General features: G+C 44.0%; 1 protein-coding gene across 3 annotated transcripts in view; it reads left to right on the plus strand.

The window, feature by feature from the left end:
* The first annotated feature begins 2,875 nt into the window (after positions 1 to 2,875).
* LOC132572449 (monocarboxylate transporter 2-like) overlaps positions 2,876 to 26,057 on the plus strand; it is a 76,358-nt gene continuing 53,176 nt past the window's right edge. The window contains exons 1-2 of one of the 3 annotated variants that reach the window (XM_060239505.1): positions 2,876 to 3,034; positions 13,146 to 13,405. In XM_060239505.1, the coding sequence (XP_060095488.1) occupies positions 13,189 to 13,405 (217 nt within the window). In that variant the 5' untranslated portion in view covers positions 2,876 to 3,034; positions 13,146 to 13,188. Of the gene's footprint in view, positions 3,035 to 13,145; positions 13,406 to 26,057 lie in introns of those variants that run through there. The other 2 variants (XM_060239506.1, XM_060239507.1) reach the window with 2 other exon arrangements.

The raw sequence follows: 26,057 nt of genomic DNA on the forward strand, positions 1-26,057 counted from the left end.
GAATTTCCCATGAAAAAAAAATCACAATGAAGTAACAAAACACTTCCCCAAAACTAATGGAAATATATGTATATGCTTTCTTTAGATATTGCTTTTGTTGACTGAATTGTCACCAAAATGAATTATTTCTGCCATACTTTTACTGCACTTTAATTGTACTGTCCCTTTTGTAGTACAGTGAATACCGCAGAAATAAGTAAACCTTATCAGTAACAACATTATTAATTACATTTTCAAGGGGAGCAGATACTCAGTGCACTTCAGGGATTATATGAATGATGAGCTTAGTGTGTGTGTTTTTGTTTAATTTATAATGATGCGGATATCTGCACTAGTTTGTTTGAATGTTGCATAGCTGCGGCACTGGGCAACTCAGCTGGAATCAAAACTAGGCTTTAATGAATACAAAATCAAAACTAGGCTTTAATGAATGCAAAAAATACTATCAGAAAATAGGCTAGAGTTCAAGATGTAATAGTATTAAGAAGGGATGATGGCACAGTCACAGACATCCTTCTAAATACCAAATGCTGGGGGAGACAACAGGCAAAGCCTTTGTGTGGGTTTTCAAGACTTTCTGGCCGGCCATCATTGGAAGAAGTATGCTGGACTACGCTGAGTTCATTTGTGATCACGTTTTTAAACCACTCACTGTTGGAATGTTGTACCGCCTTTGTTCTAGGCTGCATCCATTGCCAGAAGGTTAAGGAGACACCTGCAGTCTCAAATGACTGCCTTTTGTTGTTTTCTGTGTCTGCATATGAGCTGCCTTCCTAACCTAGAACTTTTTGCTCTTTTCCTTCCCTTGTCTGCAGTTCTGAGTTCTTTGTGTTGCATTTATTAATCAGTTTACACCCTGTGAATTCTAATTTGGGTGTATTCTCACTAATCTCATCTCATGCTAAATACCTTCTTAGTGAGTTTGATAGCTGTATATCAGAAACTGGTTAAAGACTTAACTTAGTCCCCCACAGTGTAATCCTGATGCCAACAGATTTAGAAAACTGTTACTGTTTATGACTGCACTGCCAGTTGAATTGCTTCTTTGTAAAGACTTCTCTTTAGTTTAATAGAAGCATATGTGTGTGTGCGGGGGTGGTGGTGTAATAAAAGGTCTGTAAAGATGGATTATGCTGATTTCCATCCAGTCCAGTTAAATAATCAACCTCCAGCCCCCAATGAGCAGCTGATGCATCACAAATACTCAGTTTTTATATTTTAGGTTCAAATTGTTTACTAAGCCTTAAGTGAGGGAGAAAAGTTCTCTGACCAAGGTGGCACCACAGTCCCCTTGAGTTTAAACTCCTTCTTGACTTAAACATGATGGAGAAACTGGTACAGCTGCAGTCAATCAAGTGGGATATGGGAGAGTACCCAAAATTCCAAAACACAGGGGGCAAGGTGTAGAGTTCACAAGGCTATAAGTTTTTGAAAACAGAAAGGGAGGGGGAAATTAAAATTTAGATGTTTCAGGCTGTGATCTTGAGGCTAATAGTCTGAATTTGGAGCTCCCTGTTGAATATAACAGTGAGAGGTATAGACAGTGACGTGTGCTGCAATTTTACAGTGGCAAATCCTTGTTCTGTCAGGGCAGCTAACTGTGTGACCATGGGCCACTTACACACTCTCACTCTCAGCCTAGCCTACTTCTCAGGCTGCTGGTAGTTGTGAGGATAAAATGAACATAAGAAAATAAGAACATAAGAGAAGTCATGTTGGATCAGGCCAATGGTCCATCCAGTCCAACACTGTGTCACACAGTGGCCAAAAAACCCCAAGTGCTACCAGGAGGTCCACCAGTGGGGCCAGGACATTAGAAGCCCTCCCACTGTGCCCCCCCCATTTAGCACCAAGAATACAGAGCATCACTGCCCCAAACAGAGTGTTCCGAAAATATGCTGTGGCTAATAGCCACTGATGGACCTCTGCTCCATATGCTTATCCAATCCCCTCTTGAAGTTGTCTATGCTTGTAACCGCCACCACCTCCTGTGGCAGTGCATTCTATGCGTTAATCACCCTTTGGGTGAAGTACTTCCTTATCCGTTCCAACCCAACTGCTCAGCAATTTCATTGAATGTCCACGAGTTCTTGTATTGTGAGAAAGGGAGAAAAGTACTACTTTGTCCACCTTCTCTATCCCATGCATTATCTTGTAAACCTCTATCATGTCACCCCGCAGTCGACGTTTCTCCAAGCTGAAGAGCCCCAAGCATTTCAACCTTTCTTCATAGGGAAAGTGTTCCAACCCTTTAATCATTCTAGCTGCCCTTTTCTGCACTTTTGCCAATGCTATAATATCCTTTTTTAACATGCAGTGATCAGAATTGTACACAGTATTCCAAGAATATTTTTCCAAGAAGAAAAGAGCTCACTATTGTAAGCCACTTGGGAGTCCCAACTAGGGGAAAAGTGGGGTAGAACTAAATAAATAAAGGTGGTAGCGAGGCTGGATAAATTGTATAAACACGAGGTCCTTTCACTTTTTCCTATTACCTAGGAAACAAATCTACTCAAGAGTACAGCAGTAAGAAGATAGCCAGCTCCAGGTTGGGAAATTCCTGGAGATTCTGCGGGAAGGGCGGGGATTGGGGAGAGCATTGGCCTCAGTGTGGGGTAGAATGCCACTGAGCCCCCCCCCCCCTCGACGCATCTAGAACTGATCTTGTTGTCCGGAGAGGTGAGCTGTAATTTCAGAAGCTCTCCAGCCTGCCCCTGGAGGTTAGCAACCCCAGTCTGGACCTGCCGTTACCAAGAGGAGCCAGTATCAACAACCCCGCCCCCGCCCTCCGCCGCGCGCCACATGTGACCGTTGCAGACTCCCAATGGGGTTCCCTCCCCAAGCGACCCAGAAAGAGGCGGGGCTGAGGGGAAAGTCTCCACCGCCGGGGCTCCCTCTGCTTTCTCGCGTCACGTGTCAAGTCGAGGGGCCCCAATCAATCTCGTGCTTCGCGCCCTGGCCCCTTCTTCCCTGCGCTCCGAAGTCCAGAGTGCTGTGTCCCCGGTTGCATGATCCCCAGCAGGGACGCTTACAGGTAGGTGCCTAAGCCGTGCGTCCTCAACAAATGGGCGCGAAAGAGCGCGCCAGCTGCTAGGGCAAGCCTGGGGCCGGGGGGACCCCGGACACGTGTGCAACTGGAGCGGGGGGTGTGCACGCGCGCCATCTGGCAAAACAGTGCCCTCTCTATAGGCGCACGTACTGGTGAATGCGAAACGTGGCGGGTGTGGTGGTGAGGGGCGGGGGGGAGAGTTAGATCTTGAGAACTAGGAAGTTCAATGGTCATCGTTTCAGCAGTGAGTCTGCTTTGACAGTAACATCTGGGAACTTCTGACAGCCCCGGTGAAAGATACACTTTTCCTATTGTGAGGTATCGTATCTTTAGAAGGTAATATTCCAAAGAACGAATTGCTTGACAGGGGAGGACTCGGCCTTCCAGCGGCTTCCTAATTTGTTTCCACTGCATGGAGGATATGTATGTGCATGCAGGAATCTATGTTCTGTTGGTTATAGTAAGCAAAATACCTGGAGCCTGCACACTTTGTGCAGTGGGTGCCTCCCTGCACCTGGAGATTATCATTAATGTGTTTTTCTTTAGTTCCATAACTTTTGAAGCAGTACACAACAGGGCTTTCTTATTGGTGGTACCATTCCTCTGGAACTCTCTTTCAAGGGAGCTCTTTCATGGCCCCTTCCTTGTACATTTTTAGCTGCTGGACCCCCCCCCCCCCGTGTTGGTTGTGAAAGCTGCTGTGTTAGCATTTCTCTATGCATAGGAAACTGCTTTCCTTTGCTGCTTTTGCTAATTTTTTTTAGCATTTTTATTGTGTTCTTAATGTTAATACACCTGCTCTCATTATTCCTTTGCACATCAACTGTTTACAGCCATCCGGGCTGAAAAATCTTGTACATACACAACTAAATAGTCTTCCTGTGCCAGCCTGCTGTATGCAGGCTTTATGGTGCAGAAGTATGAGCTTGCTGAGCAATAGGTGCCAAGAGTGCTGCACAAATACATCTTTTTTGTAACATAAGTGTGTTTGCTTTCTGTAATGTTTTATATGTATTATGTTCATTTTATGTTTTGTGTCAAAAGTCTTATGTTTTGTGTCATAAGACTTTTGTGTCTTTGTTTATGATTTCATGTGCATTATGTCTGTCTGATGCATAGTATGTTAATATGTCCAGGGGTGGCCAATGGAAGCTCTCCAGATGTTTTTTGCCTACAACTCCCATCTGCCCGAGCCACTGGCCATGTTGGCTGAGGCTAATGGGAGTTGTAGGCAAAAAACATCTGGAGAGCTACCGTTGGCCACCCCTGGACATATTAACATACTAACATTCTGTATATGCAAACATTAACATCCTGTATATGCACAATTTCTCTATGGCATAGGCATTTATTGTTTATGTACCTTTCTCTCTCTTAACAGCTTGCTTTGGAACTTTTAATATTCCCCTTTTCTGCATTCTATATTCCCTGTGTGGAAATCTGCCCCACATATGGCCTTTGTATCAACATTTGTCAATGTTTGCTTGTTTTGCAATAGTTTCGTAAGGAAGAAAAAAAATACATTGTCATGGGATCGGTTGCCTAGTATGCCAAGTTAAAGAATTTTGGAATTTATAGATTTTTCACAAATTGGGAAACTTTCTTTTTTCATACCTCTAATCTTTTTTTATGTTCTACAGTCCTCTGAAAAACTGCTTTTTAAAAATTAACCATTAATTTTGGTATTCTGACATCTTCAGTTACCAGATATGTTAAACAAAAAGGGTTTCAAGCAGCTAACAAGTTACATTGATTTCAGTGACATTAGAAGAACAAGAACAGAATGGAGAGGGGAAATACTGAATTACAAACTATTATGAAACTTGGAAAAAACACCTCCCCAGGACTGAACAGAGAGGTTGTTTTGTTTTTTTATCTCATTACATATGCTAAACCCACTTTCACCAAGTATGGCGATATATCCACAGTATTCCAATGTATTTCTCTTTTAGGATAGTGTATCAGAATAATGCTTTTGTATTGACATATTCAAACAAGGGATATTAGCTGTTTATTTCATTACATATACTAAACCCATCTTCCACTATATTTTAATGTAATTTTCCCAATGGCAAACTAGAATTATGTATATATTTATGTTACATGTTAAAAGGTAAATTAGTTGGACAGGAAAAACTTCTGGGAAAGAAATGTCTTATTTTTGACCCAGGTTTATTAGCAATAGAATAATTAACAGGCATTCTCACATTCTGACAAGTTACTGTTTTATGGTTTCCCACGCTAATATAACCCAGATCAAAAGTTTTATGAATTTGTTAATTTTACTTTTCTGCTGTTGGTTTTTAACTTTGTACCACTTGGCATTCCAAACTCCACCAGCTATATGTGGCTCTGCTTACTGTACCTCATTCCTCGTCTGAAGAAGTGTGCATGCACACAAAAGCTTACGTTCTGAATATAACGAAGCTGGTCTTAAAGGTGCAATTGACTCCTATTTTGTTCTGCTACTTCAGACCAACACAGCTGTCTATTTGGATCTATTTAGAAGGATGCAGTTCTGCATAGGTTTACAATCAATGCACATGCAATGTGGTTTGTATTATACATGTGTGAGAGGCTGGAAGGTTTGCAGTCAGATCTTCCCTGGCTGAGATGCAGAGAGGCATTTTTAAATCTTTCCACCACATGCTTTTATATAGTCCTTTAAATTAATGTTATGTATGTGGACTCAAGGGAAGACTTTGGTGTTTCCACCTGGCTCATTGGAGCCATACAGACTGAGCTTGGGGACTTGGAAACAAAGGGCTGTAAGATTCAAACCCCCGCAGCCCAGGACCAATCACAGGCCCCCACTGGTTTGAATGACCCAATAACATGCTTGCGTGGGAACCCAGAGATGTATATAAGTTCGGCCCGTGGGCCCCAACAGCAGTCTTGTATTGTAACCTTTTACTATGTGATTCCTATTAAAGAGCTTGTATCAGTTACTCCGAGACTCTGCCATGTATAGAACCCACTATATTATAGTGGCAACGAGGATGGGATCCAGATGAGCGAGGGCCAGGACACCCCGGCACCGCCAAGCGCACCGAGCTCCAGTGCTGCCGTGCAACCGGTACCGCCGCCCAGCCCAATCATAGCCACTGCATCCGGATCGCAAAACTCCATCCTGGCGTTCAACATGGCACAGCCGGAAGCCTGGGTCAAAAGACTCAAGTACCACCTCGTGGCACAGCGAATCAAGGAGGATGAACACGAAATCAAGAAGATCATCCTGCTGAGCAACTACGGCGTCGCCATGCTGCAGCAAGCAGAGGGCTTGGTCGCGCCAGAGACGCTCAAGGCGTCTTCCTTCAACAAGATCATCGAGGTGCTGACCGACTATTTCGTCCCGAAGCCTACTCTCCTCACCCAGAACCTACAGTTCCTCGAAAGCTTCCAGGAGCCGAACGAGACCGTAGCGACCTTCCTAGCCCTGCGAGACTTGGGCAGGAAGGTGGAGTACAGCGCACAATTGGAGGAGAACCTGCTTGTGAAGTTCACTCACGGCCTCAAGGATGGGAAGGCACGTTGGAAAATCACAATGGAATCAAAGCCAACCTTGGAGAAGGCCCTACAAATAGCCACCGCCACTGAGGATGCACACTAAGAAAAGGCCCGCTGTCCAGGGACCAGCGCCCACCAGCTGCGACCGGCTGCAGAATCAGACGACTCAGACGGGGACGACGCCCTCAAGCTGCATCATTCAACCCAACAAAAGCCTAGGCGCGAACAACAGAATCAACCACCCCCCAAGACCTGCGCTAGCTGTGGGGAGCCACATGAGCGGCGCACGTGCAAGTTCAGGAGCACGACCTGCCATACATGCGGGAAGGCCAGGCACATAGCTTGGGTGTGCCGGTTGGCAGCGCTGCGGCAAGGAAAACTTCCTCACCAACAGAATGGCCACCGCCACGAGGTTGCACTTGTGGACGACATCCAGGCACTCACCCAGGTATGCCAGTTGCCCATTCCCTCCCCGGATAAATACTACGTGACTGTGTTCATGGAAGGCAAGCCCTGCAAAATGGAGGTAGACTCTGGGGCGGGCCAGATGGTCATTTCGGCTTGCATGTTCAGGGAGATGTGCCCCGGGAGGGAAGCTCAATTAAAATCAACCTTATTTCTTGTCCGGGACTTTCAAAAGTGGGAGGTTACAGTCCGGGAAGTGGGCCTGGTCCATGTAAGGTACGGAAAGTTCAAGGGCGAGCTCCCCCTCATCGTGGTGGAGGGCGATCTGTGCAGCCTTCTAGGTCAGTCCTGGTTCCAGGCACTGGGCATCCAAGTGACGGGAATTCATGTGCAAAGAGTTCCCCAGGGTTTTCGACAGAACTCTGGGGACTTAAACCGGGGGCCCCATAGCCTTACAACTAGACCCCAACGTGCAGCCCATACGGCTGAAGGCCAGGCGGGTGCCCCTAGCTCTCAGGCCCAAGATCGAAGAGGAGCTGGACCGCCTCATGGCCCAAGGGGTTCTGGAACCAGTTGCTAATTCAAAGTGGGAGACTCCCATAGTAACCCCGATCAAACCCAATGGCAGCATACGCATCTGCACTAACTATAAATGCACCATAAATAAGGCGTTACAAGGCCATGCATACCCCGTTCTGGTGGTGAGCCACATGTTAGCATCCCTAGTGGGAGCAAAAATCTTTGGGAAACTGGATTTGGCACAAGAATACCAACAGCTCCCTGTGGGCGTAGCCACAGCAAAAGTGCAAACTATCGTAACGCACCGGGGGGGGGGGCTTCAAAGTTAGATGCTTGCAGTTTGGGGTCAGCGTGGCTCTAGGACTGTTTCAGAACTTAATGGATTCCCTTCTTAAAGGCATCCCCGGAGTACAGCTGTTCTTCGATGATGTGCTGATTGCGGCAGCCACCGAAGATGAATTCGGCGACCACCTCTGAATGGTGTTACAGCGTTTCGAGGGGGCAGGGTTAAAGGTAAAACAGGAAAAATGTGTATTGGGGGTGCCCACCGTAAATTTTCTGGGGTATACGGTGGACGCGAGCAGCATTCTGGGGTATACGGTGGATGCGTTGGCTCCCACCAACAAGTTACAATCATTCTTGGGAATTCTCAATTTCTACCATGCCTTCCTTCCCCACAAGGCAGCGGTAGCAGAGCCCTTACACAGACTGCTGGACAAAAGGGCACCGTGGGTTTGGGGTCATCGGCAAGCCGCCACTTTCCAGGTGGTAAAAGACATTTTGACTTCTAATAGCTTGCTGGCACACTTCGATGAGCGGCTACCTGTCGTGCTCGCGTGCAACGCCTTGCCTTACGGTGTCGGCGCTGTGTTGGCCCACAGGCTGTCGGATGGGCGCGAGGTCCCAGTGGCCTATTATTCAAGGACCTTATAAAAACCAGAACGATACTACGCTCAAATAGACAAAGAAGGCCTGGCTATTGTGGCAGGGGTTAAAAAATTCCACTATTACCTGTACGGCTGGCCCTTCACTATTTTGACGGACCACAAGCCCCTGCTGGGCCTGTTTGCCTTCAACCAACAGATGCCCCAAATGTTTTCACTGCGGGTATTGAGGTGGTCCATCTTCCTGGCGGGTTACCTGTACAACCTTAAGTACCGCCCTGGGAAAGCGATGGGTCACGTGGATGCTCTGAGCCGCCTGCCACTGTCCTCTATGGACCCAGCCCCGGCGTTCCAGATCATGTCACTGGAACCCCTCCCAGACCGCCCGGTGCACACGAAGGACATTACCCGCTATTTTTCCAAGGACAAAACTCTCTCTCGAGTTCTGAACTGGGTGTGGAGGGGGTGGCCAGAAGGACGCGTGGGCTCGGAATTTGCTGTGTTTGCATCCCGCCAGGATGAACTGCCTGTGCATAAAGGGTGCCTGTTGTGGGGAAGTAGGGCGGTAGTGCCCTCGGTACTGCGGCAGCGAGTCCTAACAGCGCTGCACGAAACCCATCTGGGAATTGTACGCACGGAGGCGCTGGCCCACAGCTATATATGGTGGCCAAGAATTGACGATGGAATTGAATCCTGGGTGGCCTGATGTCAGCCATGCCAGGAGATTCGTCTGGTGCTGCCCTGCGCCCTGGCCCAACGGTGGGAGTCCACTCACAACCCCAGGTCCAGCCTGGACCTTGACTTCACGAGGCCCTTCCAGGGGCGTATATTCTTCCTTATTGTGGACTCCTACTCTAAATGGCTAGAGGTAGTGCCAGTGGCCTCCACCTCTTCTCGGGCGGCATTAGGGGCGCTACGCAGGGTATTCGCCACACATGGCCTCCCTGACATGTTAGTATCAGATAATGGGTCGGCCTTCACTTCGGTTGAGCTTCAGGATTTCTGTGACCAAAATTTAATAAAACACATAAGATCAGCCCCCTTTCACCCAGCCACAAACGGCCAAGCGGAAAGAATGGTTCGAGCTACAAAGGAAATGCTCCGCTGAATCATATATGGAGAGTGGGAAGCACGCCTCACTGAGTGCCTCTTAGTGCAACATTCTACCCCCAGTACGGTCATCGGCCGCAGCCCAGCAGAGCTTCTCATGGGCCGACAGCTGACAACCCTCCTGGATCGCATGCATCCCAACTGCGTGCCCGACCTGCAAGAGGTACCAGAGGCAGTCCGGGCCCCCCGGGGGTTCGATACAGGGGACTTAGTGTTTGCCAAAAACTTGGGGGGGGGGCAGCATGGATACCAGCGTGAGTATTCCAAGTACTAGGGACCGTCATCTACAAAGCAACCTCAGGGGGGATTCACATTAAGGCAACACATTGATCAAATACATGCGCGCGAGGTGCCCGGGGAAAATGACGAGAACGCAACCTCCCCGGCCCCTGCTTGTGGTGAAACAACCCCTGAGCCGGAGGAAGCAGAAGAGACAGCAGCTACACCCGTGCCAGAACCAGCGGAACAAACGGGACCACCATCAGCACCAGAAACCTCAGAGGACCCAGTCCAGCCGGTGGATTTCCCCTCGGTACCAGGGCCTCCACCAGCAACGCCTGAAGAAGAAACCACGTTCTCAACCCCTGTACTCAGGCGGTCGATGCGAAAGCACCACAAGCCTGCATACCGAAAAGACTATGTCCACTAGGGGCTTGCGAACTAAGCGGGGAGGGATGTTATGTATGTGGACTCAATGGAAGACTTTGGTGTTTCCGCCTGGCTCACTGGAGCCATACGGACTGAGCTTGGGGACTTGGGGAAAAAAGGGCTGTAAGATTCAAACCCCCGCAGCCCAGGACCAATCACAGGCCCCTGCTGGTTTGAATGACCCAATAACGTGCTTGTGTGGGAACCCAGAGACATATATAAGTTCGTCCCGTGGGCCCCAACAGCAGTCTTGTATTGTAACCTTTTACTATGTGATTCCTATTAAAGAGCTTGTATCGCTTACTCCGAGACTCTGCCATGTATAGAACCCACTAGAAAAAGCAGAGACCCCTGGCCTTTTCCCTCTTTAAGCGAGTAATAACAGAACAGTGGAGCTGGTTTCAGTTAGTGAAAGTGTGTTTGAATGGAAGGGTTTAATTTCTCCTCTTCTTTATTGTCCCATTCTGAGTTGGGCTGTGTAAGACTGCCATTTCCTTTTAAAAGATCTGTTATCTACTTAATTTTTTAACTTTCCACTCCTGAAAGGCAACCCATGCTTTTATAACTGACTTAAAAGTGCATACTTCATTAGAAATAGGAAAGAGTGTTGTACGTATATGTACAGTTCCCTTCCTGTGTGCATTCAGCTTTTGTATATCCCTTCATGTCCTGTTTATATCTCTTTTCTTCTGTTTCCATACATGTGCATTCCCTAAAATGAGGGGTTTTTTTGTTCAGCTTGTGTTCACAATTTTGTCAGCTGTGTGTTCTGCTCCATATACTATGTTGTCTATGGCACAAGTGTTCTGCAATCTCTGTATTGACTAGCTTGCTTGTATGAGCTTACTTATGTGCATGCTGATGCTCTGTGTATATTCTGTATGTAACAGAAAAGAAAGTTCTGTGCAGTGGGTTTGCTGTAGGTATGTATGTTTTATCCTTTGTGTAGCATGTATCATATTAAAGATAGCCACCCACTTCCCCACAATTTAGTAGTTTTTCGTAAAGAAGGAGAAAAAAGCAGAAACAAATCATACATTGGGGTCATTCAGAATAGTTTCCCTGGTGTTTAAAAGCCAGTCTGTTTTGAAGCATGGCATGACATGGTTGTATACACGTTTCCTGTGCATTCCATATACAATTAAATATAAATTGTTCATTACAGACAACAGACTGCACTCATACATTTTGTATATACTCTTCATAATGTTTTTGTGCAATTATTTTAAATGAATTTGCATTCTTTGAGGTTGGAGGTGTGAGTGCATTTGTGTGTAGGAAGCATATTTGTTTTCTCTCCAATAATGTCCTCTAAAGTCAAAGTTGTTTCAGATATTATGTTTCAATTACACATATCTAAGAACCACTATAATAAAGTTACCCTGACGTGTATGGCATAGGCTAGCCCATTCTCATTAGATCTTGGAAGCTAAGCAAGGTCAGCCATGGTCAGTATTTGGATGCAAAACCACTAAGGAATACCTGGGTTATATGCTGAGGCAGACAATGGCAAACCACCTCTAATTGCCTCTTGCCTTGAAGATCCTATGGAGTCACCATAAGTCAGCTGTGACTTGACAGCAAAACAAAAACAAATACTGGCATATCAAATGGGTCTCACATTTATTTCTTGCAAAACATATTACCTTGATTGAGAGTGAATATTTGTAGTAAAATCAGCAATACATGTGATTTCTGGTGAAATCTGCTTGAATCGTTAGATGAAGATATGAAAAAGCATCAATCAAAAGTGGAAGAAACGGATTGGATTGAATTCCTGTCTCACTTGTATGTGTAGTCACCTTTGTTCAAGAGCAGTTGCCTAGAGACAAAGAACTGGGAGCAACATGGCCTTTGGGTCTTAAGTAATAACCACTACTAAAGTAAAGCCAACTATCAACTACTAAGCTACCAGCTACTAAACTACTATTAGAAATTTAGAACTGGTTTCTGTATGTTATATTAAACCAAAGTTTAATATGAGGTACACAAAAAGCAATCTGTGTTAAATAAACATGGTTGCCAATAATGTGCTTAGAAATTCCTGGAGATTTTGGGGGAGGAGCCAGGCAAAGGGAGGGTTCGGAGAGGGAAGGGACCTCAGCAGGGGATGATATCGTAGAGTGCGCCCTCCAGAGCACCATTTTCTCCAGGTGAACTGATCTGCTGTTTGGAGATCAGTTGACATTCTGGGAGATCTCAAGGCCCCACCAGGAGGTTGTCAACCCAACCAACTATAGTTTTGCCGCTGGTTTACCTGAGGCTTGCATTTTAAATATTCACTCCTATGACAGATTTCATTGTCTAGATTAAGAGCTGATATATGTTGAATAAGTCCTTAGCTTGCCATCATTATGGGGTTCTATCCCCAAATATCCTCAGAGGTTGGCAAGGTGTTTTAATAATATAATATATCATGAGAATTACACACAGTGTAATTTAAACTTTATGAACTCTAGAGATTCTTTTTAAAAAATGATCATATTTGAACACATGAGCACATGAAGCAGCCTTATACTGAATCAGACCTTTGGTCCCTCAAAGCCAGTATTGTCTACTCAGAGTGGTGGCAGTTCTCCAGGGTGTCAGGCTGAGGTCTTTCACATCACCTACTGCCAGATGCTTTAACTGGAGATGCCAGGGATTGAACCTGGGACCTTCTACATGCCAAACAGATGCTCTGTCACTGACCCACAGTCCCCCTTTATTTGACCATGTCTATCTTGAATGTAGCATACAAAGGCATGTTAACAGTATGATTCCAGTATTTCATTGAAATAAAGTAATGGTATGATTCCAGTATTTCACTGAAATACAGTAGACATTTTTATAACAACATGTTTTTTAATTATTATTATTGCCAGAAATATCTATTATGTCTATTGCAAGAGATTCAGAATTTTAAAAATCTTCTGAATAGAGAAATGAATGGAAAAGGAAGAATAATGTGCGTGGAAGACTGTGATTGAATTTCCTGTATGAATGTGATGCAACCTTATTTCAGTGTATGCTTTGTCTTTCAGGGATTCCAGAGAAATCCTTTTGGGGATTTAATTTAGCCCTGACATGCCACCTCCAACAGACAAAAGAATAAACTATACCCCTCCAGATGGTGGATGGGGATGGGTGGTGGTATTTGGAGCATTCATATCCATTGGATTTTCATATGCTTTCCCTAAAAGCATAACAGTTTTTTTCAAAGAAATCCAGGGTTTCTTTGACACTTCATACGGTCAGATTGCATGGATTTCTTCAATTATGTTGGCTACTACCTATGCTGTAGGTAAGTAAAACAAAACTCTGCTTGGCTATGCTTTCTATTAGGAGTGGAATGCACATATCTCCCTATTAAGGTTACAATCCTAAACACATTTTAATGAGAATATGCCATCGAAAGAGTCAGAGTTTACTTTACCATAAATATGCTTAGAGTCAGGGTATGAATAAAAAAGCCAAGAATCACACAAGCAAATATTATTCAAATCTGTCTTTTAAGGTTGTGAAAGATGCCCTTGGATAATCATGACTCAGAGATTTGTTTTGTTGTTGGAACTGTGCTGGTAGGATAGCAAAATAGTGGACTGTACAGAATGTTGGACAGCAATAAGAAAAGGAAAAGTAATAGGTATGGAAGACTGGTTTTATATAATTAGGCAAAGCAAAGGTTTCAACATTACTCCTAGCATCTCAGTGCATACATGCATGTTTATATAAATGAAATAAAACATGTACTTTTTGGGTATAATTTATAAATAATTTGTGGGTGTCATTGATAGCAGGAGTTTCTGTGCTTCCTTGGGACTGTAGAATGCTTCCATTTAGGGCATTTGGTGTTCATTCTCTATGTGGAAAATGAGAATGATAACAAAGACATCATAAGAATGATGGAGATGATAATTTGTAAAGCTTTTTGCGGAAGTAAAACTCCATATGAATTAACAGTGAAGCGAGCCTTTAAAAATATCAAGAGTGATGTAGAGCATTCAAACTGCATGTTTGCAATCATTTCTAGCATCTGGGACTTCATTTCCAGAATTTGTAGAAATGGCAGTTGCTTTGCAGCTGACAAATGATGACATGTCCCTAGAATGACTAGTAGCATCAACAAGCCCTTTCTGTACTTCTCTAAGGTGGTTTCTACAGTCACTTGTGAAATCCATATTGAGGTGGGCTTCTGCAATTTGCTTTTGTCAGCCGAAAAAACTGAGCTGTGATGAGAGAGATCCCAGGGCATGGCAAATCCATTCACAAAATCACTGTCACATGGGTCTTACCATCAGATGACTTTGTGTATCCCTGTGTGGAGTGCGGGATGTGTTTCTGAGTCTTTCATGTAGATACCATACCATATAGAATAAAGCCTGATTTAAATGTCAAGCACAGGCAAAGAGCTGACCTCAGTAACTTTGCATGGACCTGGGTGTCTCATTTAAACCACTGTACCAGCCACGTAAAGCAGCTGTATGTGCTTAGTTTGCATTCCTGCACAATATCTGCAAGGTCTCTGATCTCTGGTGTGCAAATTAAACACATGTAGCTGCTTTGCATTGCTTGCAGCACAGTTCAAATGAGATGTTGGGAATTACATGGAGAAGGTTCTTAGTGTGCCAGTATAACATTTAAATTGGGCCTCAGTCTTCACCAGAACATTGTAATAAACTTCTATGCAACACTATGTATGCCAGTGTCTCATTGCAAGATTGTGAAACCCATTACAGTTTACCCAACATGCATCTGCTTCAGTACATTTCCGTGCTTACTTTTGTGAATTGGAGCATTTATTATTTTTGAGGACTCTTTTAGTCTTTCATGATAGGGTACTTGCATTCTTACAGTAGAAAAATCTGCCAAGATGTATGCAAGTATATTCAAAGGGTGATTAACACATGGAATTCACTGCCACAGGAGGTGGTGGCAGCTACAAGCATAGCAAGCTTCAAGAGGGGATTGGATAAACATATGGAGAAGAGCTCCGTCAGTGGCTATTAGCCACAGTGTATTGTTGGAACTCTGTCTGGGGCAAGTGATGCTCTGTATTCTTGGCGCTTGGGAGGGGCAACAGTGTGATGGCTTCTAGTGTCCTGGCCCCGCGGATGGACCTCCTGTTGACACCTGGGTTTTTTGGCCACTGTGTGACACAGAGTGTTAGACTGGATGGGCCATTGGCCTGATCCAACATGGCTTCTCTTATGTTCTTACAGGTATGATTATGCTTTAACACATTAATCATGAAGTCCCTTAAAATCCACTTTAATTTTAGCTATGTCATTCGATTGATTTAAGAGACCTTGGCAAAGCAACAGGCTACTAGTTCATTTGTGACTATGGAATTAATGTTTTATTATACCAACACATATTTGACTAAAGAGATCGTTACAACACTCTGCAGCAATTTGGGTTAAAAGCATAAATCCCAGATAATATAACTATGTCGGCATAGGGCTATTGTGTGTGTGCAGAGCATATAAAACAGGAATATGTAGTTTGTAGTCCCTCTTGTCCTGGGCATACTGTCCATAAAGCGGTGACTTGAATCTGCCCTTTATAATAAGATTCCTTATGTTGGTCTAAAGGGTATTCAAAGCACAGGTGGGGCAGAGCTTCTGTTTCCATGAATGATTTATTTCTTGTCAGAGGGGTAGAGTATCACATCAGGTGGACATGTAAGGTCAGGCATACACAGTCCCTGTTTCTCTTTTCCAGTAGGGGCCTGCCCCAGCCATAGGGATGCCAGCCTCCAGATGGGATCTGGGGATCCCCTGAAATTATGGCTCATCTCTAGTCTACAGAGATCAGTTCCCCCTGGAGAAAATAGTTGCTTTGGAGGGTGGACTCTCACAGAGCCCTTTACCCCACAGAGGTCCTTGTCCTTCCCAGGCTCCATTACCAAATATCCAGGAGTTTCCCAGCCTGGGTCTGGCTACCCTTCCCTCTCCGCCAGTAGCCAGAGAGGACCTGGCAACCCTACTCAGCCACCTGCCAGCCAGCCTTGTAGCTCTCACACTTGAAGTACTGTTTTAAAGTGGTTTTGTGGGCTAACCCACAGTAAAAGATCATAACAATGAGTAAATAACGAAATTACAAATGTTAATTAACAAATAACATTATTTATGGAAGCAAAAAAGCAAAATCGTTTTTGTTTTTTTTTAGCAGGAACACATTTCTGGGTGGCTTGGTGTCAGAGGATATGGCCTAATACGTAAATGAGCTCCTAAACAACATAAACAACATACGAAGCTGCCTTATACTGAATCAGACCCTTGGTCCATCAAAGTCAGTATTGTCTACTCAGACTGGCAGTGGCTCTCCAGGGTCTCAAGCTGAGGTTTTTCACACCTATTTGCCTGGACCCTTTTTTGGAGATGCCAGGGATTGAACCTGGGACCTTCTGCTTCCCAAGCAGATGCTCTACCACTGAGCCACTGTCCCTCCAGCTGGACTTTTTCTACAAAAAAGCCCTTGCAAAACAATAGTGATGTCAGGGGGTGTGGCCTTATATGCCAGTGAGTTCCTGCTGGGCTTTTTCTACAAAAAAGCCCTGAAATAATTAGTTATGGTAGTCTAAAGACCTTGGACCAAGGGGCCACTTCCCAGTCAATGAATCCCCCTTCCCCTGGCTACTCCCAATCTCTGTATCCCTTAACTGTCACTTGAGGATACCCTTTCTCCCAAGGATAATTCAGCAGAAAAGGAATCCTTTTCCACCACAGTGAGCTACAACTGGCTGTCAGTCCTCCTGTCAGGTCCTTAGCTACCTTTGCAGACCTGCCTTGCTCTTCCCTCTGCCCTGCAGCTATGCAGCTGCCTCTCTTTGGACAGGGTTGTCAACTCTGTGCAGGGAAATTCCTGGAAATTGGGGGGGGGGGGGGTGGAGCTGGGAAGGGTTTTGGGAGAGAGCTCAGCAGAGGTGTGATACCATGGAGTCCTCCCTCAAAAACTGCCATTTTTTCCAGGGGAGATCTTTATAGTTTGCGGAGATCAGTTTTGTTTGGGGAGAACTGCAGGGTCCACCTGAAGGTTGGCAACTCTTACTGTACTCTTGCTTCCCTCCTCCTTCACTGGAATTACAGTACTTTGAACTGTTAGTCCCACACCACCTCTTCTTCCCTGGGGCCAGGGCGTGAGGGTGCTCTGAGGTGTGCCATAGCAATTCCTTCCCTTTCCCCCCAGGGCCAGAGTTCACTAGGTTGTGGCAGGTAATACAATTTTGTTATATATTACATTTTATTGTGGTACCATGTAGAGTTTAAATAAATATTTTTTCCGAGTCCAGCTATTGTGCAGCATACATAAAGTTGCCTTTGTGGAAAGAAAGGGTTTTGCACATCAAGGCTGACAGATGCATTTATTTTGATAGATTTGGTTCATTTCTACCCCGCCTTTCTCCACAATGAATATGGACCCAAAGCAGCTTAATGCATTCTCCTCTCCTCCATTTTACCCTTATAACAGCAGCCGCATGAGGCAAGTTAGGCTTAGAGAGTGTGACTGGTCCAGGCTCACCCGGCAAGAGCTAATCTGGGCCAGGATGTTTCAGGATGAATCCCCCTTCTTCTTGCTGCTCCCAGTCTCTGGCTGCAACTCGACCATCATCCTGAAGTTGATGGCCAGTTTTCAGATGACTAGCTTTATTTTCTGATGAATTATGAATGCCACAAAAAGAGAATGTTACCTTCCATTGCAAATTGCACATGCTGGTATTTATTATAATTTATTTACATCATTTATAGTCTACATTTCTCACTTGGACTCAAGGCGGGTTACATAATGTGTGAGTGTGTGTGTGTGGAGATAACCTGGACTATGATTTTATGACTTCTGTGGCTACCTTTTCTTTCATATCTTTGAAGAAAAGCTTGCATGATGTATAAATGCTGTAGCTGTTTGAGAAATAAGAAATTGGTTGTGGAAGAGGGCATGGACACTAATAAGATACGTTATGTAGTTCTACCACATATTTTGTTTACTTATTTTGTTCATTTTTAAAAAATCTTGCCCTTCCTCATAGAGTTTTGGGTAGACAAAAATGCAGTTCTCATTGTCTCTGGTCTCCATCCACCTCACCTCTGTGGGGGATGCAGAGAACAGTGTTTGTGAGAAACATATTAATGTTCTTCCAGATGAGTTCATCTAAGAAAAAATGTCAGCTGCACAAGTCTCCATTGATAAATGTACGTGATCTAATGTTGCATTAAATTCTACATGACATCGTCCTCTGCTTCCTACTCTTTTGGTTTATGCTAAATCAGTATAATGCATAAATCCTGCATTCCCCCCCCTTTTACTGAATATAAGAGCATAATATTAATCTTGAATTTTGTAAATCTTGAGAATCAAGCTCCCAAATAATTAATACTAAAATAAGTTTAATAGTGGTTGGATGAGTATGATAAACATCTTCTAACCGTGTAATGTAGCTGCCATCAGGAGTTATTTTACTTCACCTTGCAACCTCAGACAGAAATGGGGAAGTTTTGTCCAACACATTTTGATTTTTTTTAATGAATGGGAATGGTATTGGGGGGCAGAGAACACATCCTATTGCCAAGGCAGATGGGCCGATGTGCATCTCATGATAAGAATGCAGCGCAGAGAAATGACATACATATCTAGGAAGCCCCTCCCCTCCATAGCAGCAGCAATAAATTTGGAGGAACTACAGCAGTGAATGGAAGTATAAAACAGCAGTGAGTGGAAGTATAAATCTTAGTACATTGGCTGTCATAAATCACAATTATTTGTACTCAAAGGGATGGATCAAAAGCTTTGTTCTAAGTTAACTGTGATTTTGCTGTGTGCACTCTTTAGCTTACAGAAACAATGATGGAAAGTTGAACAGGTTCCATCTCCTACTATTTAGTCATGTGCCTTTTCTGAACATCATATAATGTGACATCTTAAATTGCACATAATTTAAAGAGAGATGGGGATATCAGATAACTGGTAAATGAATTTCCCATTGGGATATACATAAAAATGCAAAGCTGCAACATTATTATTTAGGTATACATTTTTAAGGGAGCAAGCCTAAGTAGGTCTGCTAGGAGGTAAGACCCACGTGAGCATTACTCCCAGAAAAATGTTCTTCAGATTGCAACCTTTATGTAAAAACTTGGCTTAATTTTCCATTTAATTTTCATCACATGTATAATTTCACTGAAATCATGGGGCTAATCACAAATTAAAAATTAAACATACTTTTACAGGAAGGAAGTCTCAAAGAGCAGCCTTGAGTTTCGATTTCAATGGATTTAGACTAGTGTAGCTTTGCATACGACTGTACTATGTCTGTTTATCAAGCTGTTGCTTGAGCTTCCTCCCCCTTCTGTATTAAAGGCTATGTTTCTAGCCTCTATGGGTACAAAGAAAATGACAAAAATGTGTTACATTGTAAATCAAAGCTGAAGAAAGTGTAGCAAACTAACAGATTAAAACTTTTCAAACCAACATAATTTTCATTTCTTCATGCCTCCCATCCAATTTGCTTCATGCCTTTACTACTATGGTTTCTACTTCTTTCTTAGTCTTCATTTTTTAAAAAATCCAAAAATGAAACCAAATCAAAGGGCCTGACTAAAACAGAATATACAAATTAAGTAAATATATGGGAAAACAATTTTTGCAGTAATTGTTCCTATCACAAAGTTTGGTGCAATCCAAAGCAAGAAGTACCCCAGTCTAAGCCTATTGAAATAAAAATGGATTTGGATCGGAGTAACTCTGCGTAAGATTGCACTATGAGTTTTCTGATATTCAGATTAAGGGTTTTTGGTGTGATGTTGGATTGCCTGAATATATTTTATTGCATCATTTTCTAAATCAGGGATGTTGAACTCATTTGTTATGTGGGCCAGATCTGACATAAATGAGACCTTGTTGGGCTAGGCCATGTCGGGTTGGGCTGAGCCATGTCAGGCCAGCCCATGTGTGTTAAGATTTAAGATTAGGTAGCAGAGATATAAATTTTTATAAAGAACACAGACAAACACAAATATATATATTAAAAAACTTAAAACGTTAGCACTCATTGGTCTTAAAGATGTTTTCTTTGTATTTCTCCCATGGGATCCAGTGAACAGGGCAAAGGAAGCTCTGGCTCTCTTCTTCCTTCCTCAGGGGACTGGGGGTGGGGGGAGGAGCCTCAGCCACTAGAAGGAAGAGAGGTTTGGCTCAGTAGCTCTGCTGTGCGATTGAGAGAGCCTGGCAAAGCAAGCTATTCCTCCTCCCTTCCTCCCCAAGGGAGGAGCCTCAGCCAATGGAGAAAATAGAGGTTTTGCTCTGTAGCTCCAGTGTGATTGAGAAAGCCTTGCAAAGCAAGCTGTTATGCAGAAGGAAGTAAGGTATAGGGAGAAGGAAGCAGATGACAGCCAGTTGCTCAGCGGCCTGATAGGAGCCCTCTGGAGGCCTGATTCAGCCCCTGATATGTATGCTTGACACCCCTGTTCTAAATGATGTGATCCTGTTTATGTCCCAGGCTGGGAGACCCTGTAAATAAGCCAGGATTACATATAAAGATATAGTTTTAGCGTAATGAATATTATATGTGATGAGAGTGTGCATGCGTCCCATCCACTAGAATTGTGGAGCAAAATACAATGAGTACTGGATTCAACGGTATTAAAATACTTGTTTTTACATTATCATCATGTGATATTTCTCAGTATAAAAAACCAAAAAGGTATATAGAATGATCCCACATCTGTACTTACTCAGAATTGTTTGAGTTCAGTTGTTAGCAGTCAGACCCCTCCTCTCACTTTGGCAGTTTATAGATAGAAAACCCATAAACACCCTTCCCTGCCCTCTCTCTATATCTGTATGCAGAGCTTTTTTTGAGCAGGAACACACAGAAATGCAGTTTCACTTGGCTTGGCATCAGGGGGTGTGGCCTAATATGCAAAGGAGTTCCTGCTGAGCCTTTTCTACAAAAAAACCCTGTCTTTCTGTTTGTGTGTATGTACTAGCTCAGATATCATAGGCTGCAATGCAGCGCCTGGCCTAAAATGACACAAAATGGATGCCAGCCATTTATTTATTTAGATTTATATCTGCCATCCCCTGTGAGTGGGCTCAGGGCAGGTTATAACATATCAGCGGATACAAATAAAATTATACCTTCAACAAGGAATAATTTTTGCAATTAAAGTAAAATTGCATATGAAAATAGAATTAAAGCCAAATTGAAACAAGAAGACTGTGATCAGATGGGTTGACCCAATTTTGCTGCTTCTCCACTATGGATTCAAAATGATCATTCAGACAGTGACATCTGTCTCCTGTTCTGCAATTGTTGGCAGCCCATACACACAGATGACTTTTCAAACTCTAGAAAAAAGCAGATCTTTGTGGATTGAACTGGTCTTACCACACAGTTCCTGATGTCTGAACTTTCTCTTGCAATATCACACCATTTGGGGAGCTAAGGGGCACATTTGTGTATGTGCCATTTTTAAAATTCATTTAGTGGTAGGCTTGCCAAACCCCCGCTGGGGGCGAGGGATCCCTTGGTTTGAAAGCTCCGCCCCCGCTTTTGGAGTGTCCGGAAGCGGGGGACAAAATGACGGACATTGGCACCATAGAGACTAAGGAACATGCTAGAGCGTCGCTGCTGGAGGACTAACATCCTCTGTCTCCTCAGTGTGTTTTGCAAGTCCAGAGAGCAGGCGTGCCCCGCCTTCCTGCTTAAAGAAGGCCCCCCCCAAGCAACCCTCATTTGACCTCGTGCAAGTGTGCTGCTGCTGGGAGCTCTTTGCAGAGCTGGCAGCATAGGCTACCGCACCTTGGAATCCAGAGTCTTTGAGCTGTCGGGGTTGCTGTGTCCAGTCCTACATGGCCACAGAGAAGTTAAGTCCCTAAAAAAGCTGATGGTGAGGAAGTTAGATTTTCACCCCTATCCTCAGGCCATTCCACAAGAGAGCGGGGGGGGGGGGGGAGAGGCCGAGCGCACCCTCTTTTCTGTGTGTGTGTGTGTGCATGCGCGTGTGAGTGAATGAGAGAGTCTGCTAAGGGGCCAGCATGTGGGAGCCAGGGATGGAAGTGGGGGGGGGAGCCATGCACGCTCACTCTCCTTTCTCCTCCTCCATCCCATTGAAGCACTAACAAAGTTTTTCCCCCCTTCAGTGAGTGTTTGGAGGTGTCCTTTTTCTCCCCCTCAACATCCCATTCCAGCAGCTCCTTTAGAATCAACGATCTTCCCTGATTTGTTTGTGTGTGTCCTTGGTATCCCATTCCAGCTTCTTTAAGATCAACAAAAATCTTCTGGTATTTGTTTGTTTGTGTGTGTGTTGGAAGGAAGACTGTCATCTCTGTTTCTCCCCCTCCCGTTCCAGCACCTTTAAGTTCTCCCCCTATTCCAGTTTCTTTCAAATCAACAAAGATCTTCCCTGTGTGTCGGAGGGGGATGTACTAAAACCTATGACAAGATTGTCCATAGGAAACAATAGCAGAGCCTGGATTGTCCATTGACTTGCATGGGCTTAATTGAAATACACTGAAACACAGAAACAGCTGCAACAAAAACCTGGAATGGATTCTTACAGGAAAGTCAAAAGATACTACTAGTGTCCTGGAATGGAATTGTCAGGGAGAGGGTGGGTTGCCACACTCTGGGACTGCATTGCCAGGGGACAGGGTAGAAGGGCAGCCTTGGGGACTGGAGGTTGGCAAAGTACATTTTCCCCTGTCAATCCAGTCCTGGAGGATGGCAAACTACCTTTTCCCCTGTCAATCCAGTCCTAAAGGCTGGCAGATTAGTTTTTCCCCTGACAATCCAGTCCCCTAGCAATGCAGTCCCAGAGGGTGGCAACCCACCTTCCCCCAGGACATTTATAGTATCTTTTGACTTTCCTGAAAGAATCCATTCCACGTTTTTGTTAAAGCCATTTCTGTGCTTCGATGTATTTCAATGAAGCCCATGCAAGTCAATGGACAATCTTCTCTCCCATTATATCCTATGGACAATCCAGGCTCTGCTATTGTTTCCTATGGACAATCTTGTCAGTACATATTTAGTACTAATTACATATTTAGCTTTTCTTAAAAGTTTGTTAAAGATTAGATAGAAATAAAGAGTCTAACTAAAGAGCAACAGATTTCAAGCCATTCCTCCATTTACTTCAACAGTATATTGGCTACTGTGTTAAGACATTACTACTGATTGAACTTAACAAAGTTTTATAAAGCAGTCGATTTCATTACAGCTCTACTATTGTCATTTTTTTCTCAAGATTTCACTGTCTCAGAGAACTCAGCAGTTCCTCTTCTTGCTGTCTTAGTAGTGCATACAAAGTTGTGACTTCTCTGTTCATATAATGAGAACTTCAGAATTAATAGGGATTATTTCTATGAGTTGATGTCTAACTAGCATTCTTTGATTTCTTTGCTATTAAGTGTTCATCTCCATATTTCTGAATACTGTTTATTAAACATACAGGGCTGGTTCAAAACTCTGGTGGTTTTAGAATACCAAATGAGCAGGGGAGTCCTGGGGAGAGAAGGTGACAGGCATAGGTTGTATCTTTTGTCACCTTGCAGCCCACCCTTCTCCAATGGTCAGCAAAGATATTCCACAGCCATGTGGGGGTGGGGAAGAGACAGTAAATCAGTTTTGCTAATTATTTAGAAATCAAAGAAGAGAACTGCTTATGTAGCTGGAATTTTATTTCAGAGTTTTCAGCATCAATTAGTTCCAAATGCCCTCAAATACAAACCTCTGTGCAGTTTTCAGTACACCTTGCCTGGTTAGCAAAAGAAATTCCTGCAGTGAAGAGTACAAGCAAAGCTCCTGCTGTGCATGGAGTAGTTCTTTCCCTTCATATTATGTACCCATCCTTTGGATTCCAGCTTTAGAGTGCTGGACTAGGGTCTAGGAGACCTGGGTTTGAATCTCTACCTTGCCAAGGAAGCTTGCTGGGTAACAGTGGAATACTCTCAACCTCTGATGGAAGCAGCTTGGGTTCCCACTAAAAGTAGGGTATAAATCAGGATTGCCAGCCTCCAGATGGTGGCTGGAGATCCCCTGCTATTACAACAAAGGTTTGAGGGTCAAAAATCAATGAAAAGTGAGAAATTTAAATTTGGAAGGGGGGAAATGACATCACAGGAAGGCGTTTGGATGCAATGTTCTGGAAGTGACATCATTTGAAGGGGCGGAGCTTGGGAAATGACATCACTTGACATTTGACCTGGAAGTGACATCACAGGATATGACATCACAAAGTGATGTCACATCCTTTCTCCTGGCTCCACCCCCCAAAGTCTCCTGGCTCCACCCCCAAAGTCCCCAGATATTTCCTGAATCAGAATTGGCAATTCTATTTAGCAGTGTGCACTTAAGCAGATCTTCACCCCATATGTCTCTCTTTTATAAACCTTTTAAAACCTTCCAAAGAAAGGCACCTATGTGTGTCAGCTGTTTTCTGCCTAGAGCTCTGTGGCACCTGTAGTTGGGAAAGGGCTTAATTAAAAAGAGGGGGTTTTTTTCAGAGAGGGAGGGGAGAAGGAGGCAGTCGGAGAATGCTGCTGTGACTCCAACTTCACCCCAGGCCTTTAAATAAAAAGTCAGCAAACAGGACATATGATGGGGCTTCTGTATTCTCTTCCCAGGCTTTGAAAATTTTGAAACATTTAATTTTTAAAAAGCACAGTTCACTCACAGCTGCACTACAAATCCCAGCAGCCTCTTCTTGCAATCCCATTAGCCACCAGCTGCCAGGAGCTTGAAGTGATACTTCCCATAAGCACTTATGTATATGCTCAAAGGACAAATAGTAAAGAAAAGTGGGTAGTTGGATGTCTTTCAGGCTGGGGACAACCAGAAGGTGATGGTCAGCTAATTGTAAAGCTCTTTAGAGCATATGGGGAGAGACAGTCCCATAGGTATGTTGGTCCCTGGCCATGTAGGGCTTTGTAATAGAACTTTGAACTAGAACCAGTATTCAATTGGCAGCCAGTGTAGCAAAACTTTGAACTAGATCCAGCACTCAATTGGCAGCCAGTACAATTGGCATAACCCCTGTCAACTGTGCGCCTGCACAGATTTTGCATATAGTCTAGAAGTGTAAGTATGAGTTGCAAGCCAGTTAATAACCTCCTCCCCACTCTATTGAAACACATAATTTAGGACAATGGGTCTCCCAAGAAAACAATGTCCTCTCTTTGGATTAACCTCATCCATACCCAACTTCACTTCCCTGCACTCATTTACTCTAATTATGCAACACTTTACACTATTAACAAAACACTAAAAACAAAACCCTTCCAGTACTTGCAGGGTCATCAAAACACCATTAACCCGTATAGTTCACCTCAGTTTCTCCCCAATCATTCATAGAATCATAGAGTTGGAAGGGATCTCCAGGGTCATCTAGTCCAACCCTCTTCATAATGCAGGAAACTCACAAATACCTCCCCCTACATTCACAGGATCTTCGTTGCTGTAAGATGGCCAACTAGCCTCTGTTTAAAAACCTCCAAGGAAGGAGAGCCCACCACCTCCCAAGGAAGTGTGTTCCACTGAGGAATCGCTCTAACGGTCAGGAAGTTCTTCCTAATGTTGAGCCAGAAACTCTTTTGATTTAATTTCAACCCATTGGTTCTGGTCCTACCTTCTGGGGCCCGAGAAAACAATTCCGCACCATCCTTTATATGACAGCCCTTCAAGTACTTGAAGATGGTGATCATATCACCTCTCAGCCGCCTCCTCTCCAGGCTAAACATTCCCAGCTCCTTCAACCCTTCTTCATAGGACTTGGTCTCCAGATCCCTCACCATCTTTGTCCAACTCAGAAAAACTATCAAGCCTCTTATATAGTTTTGTCCAACTCTTCTTTTTGGATGAACCTATAGAACAGGGATGTCAAATTCATTTGTTATGAGGGACGGATCTGACATAAACAGGACTTTGTGTATCATAAAATGTAATGCCAAGTAGTGAA

This window comes from Heteronotia binoei, chromosome 5 (assembly GCF_032191835.1).
Source record: "Heteronotia binoei isolate CCM8104 ecotype False Entrance Well chromosome 5, APGP_CSIRO_Hbin_v1, whole genome shotgun sequence".
NCBI classification, from domain to species: Eukaryota; Metazoa; Chordata; class Lepidosauria; order Squamata; family Gekkonidae; genus Heteronotia; species Heteronotia binoei.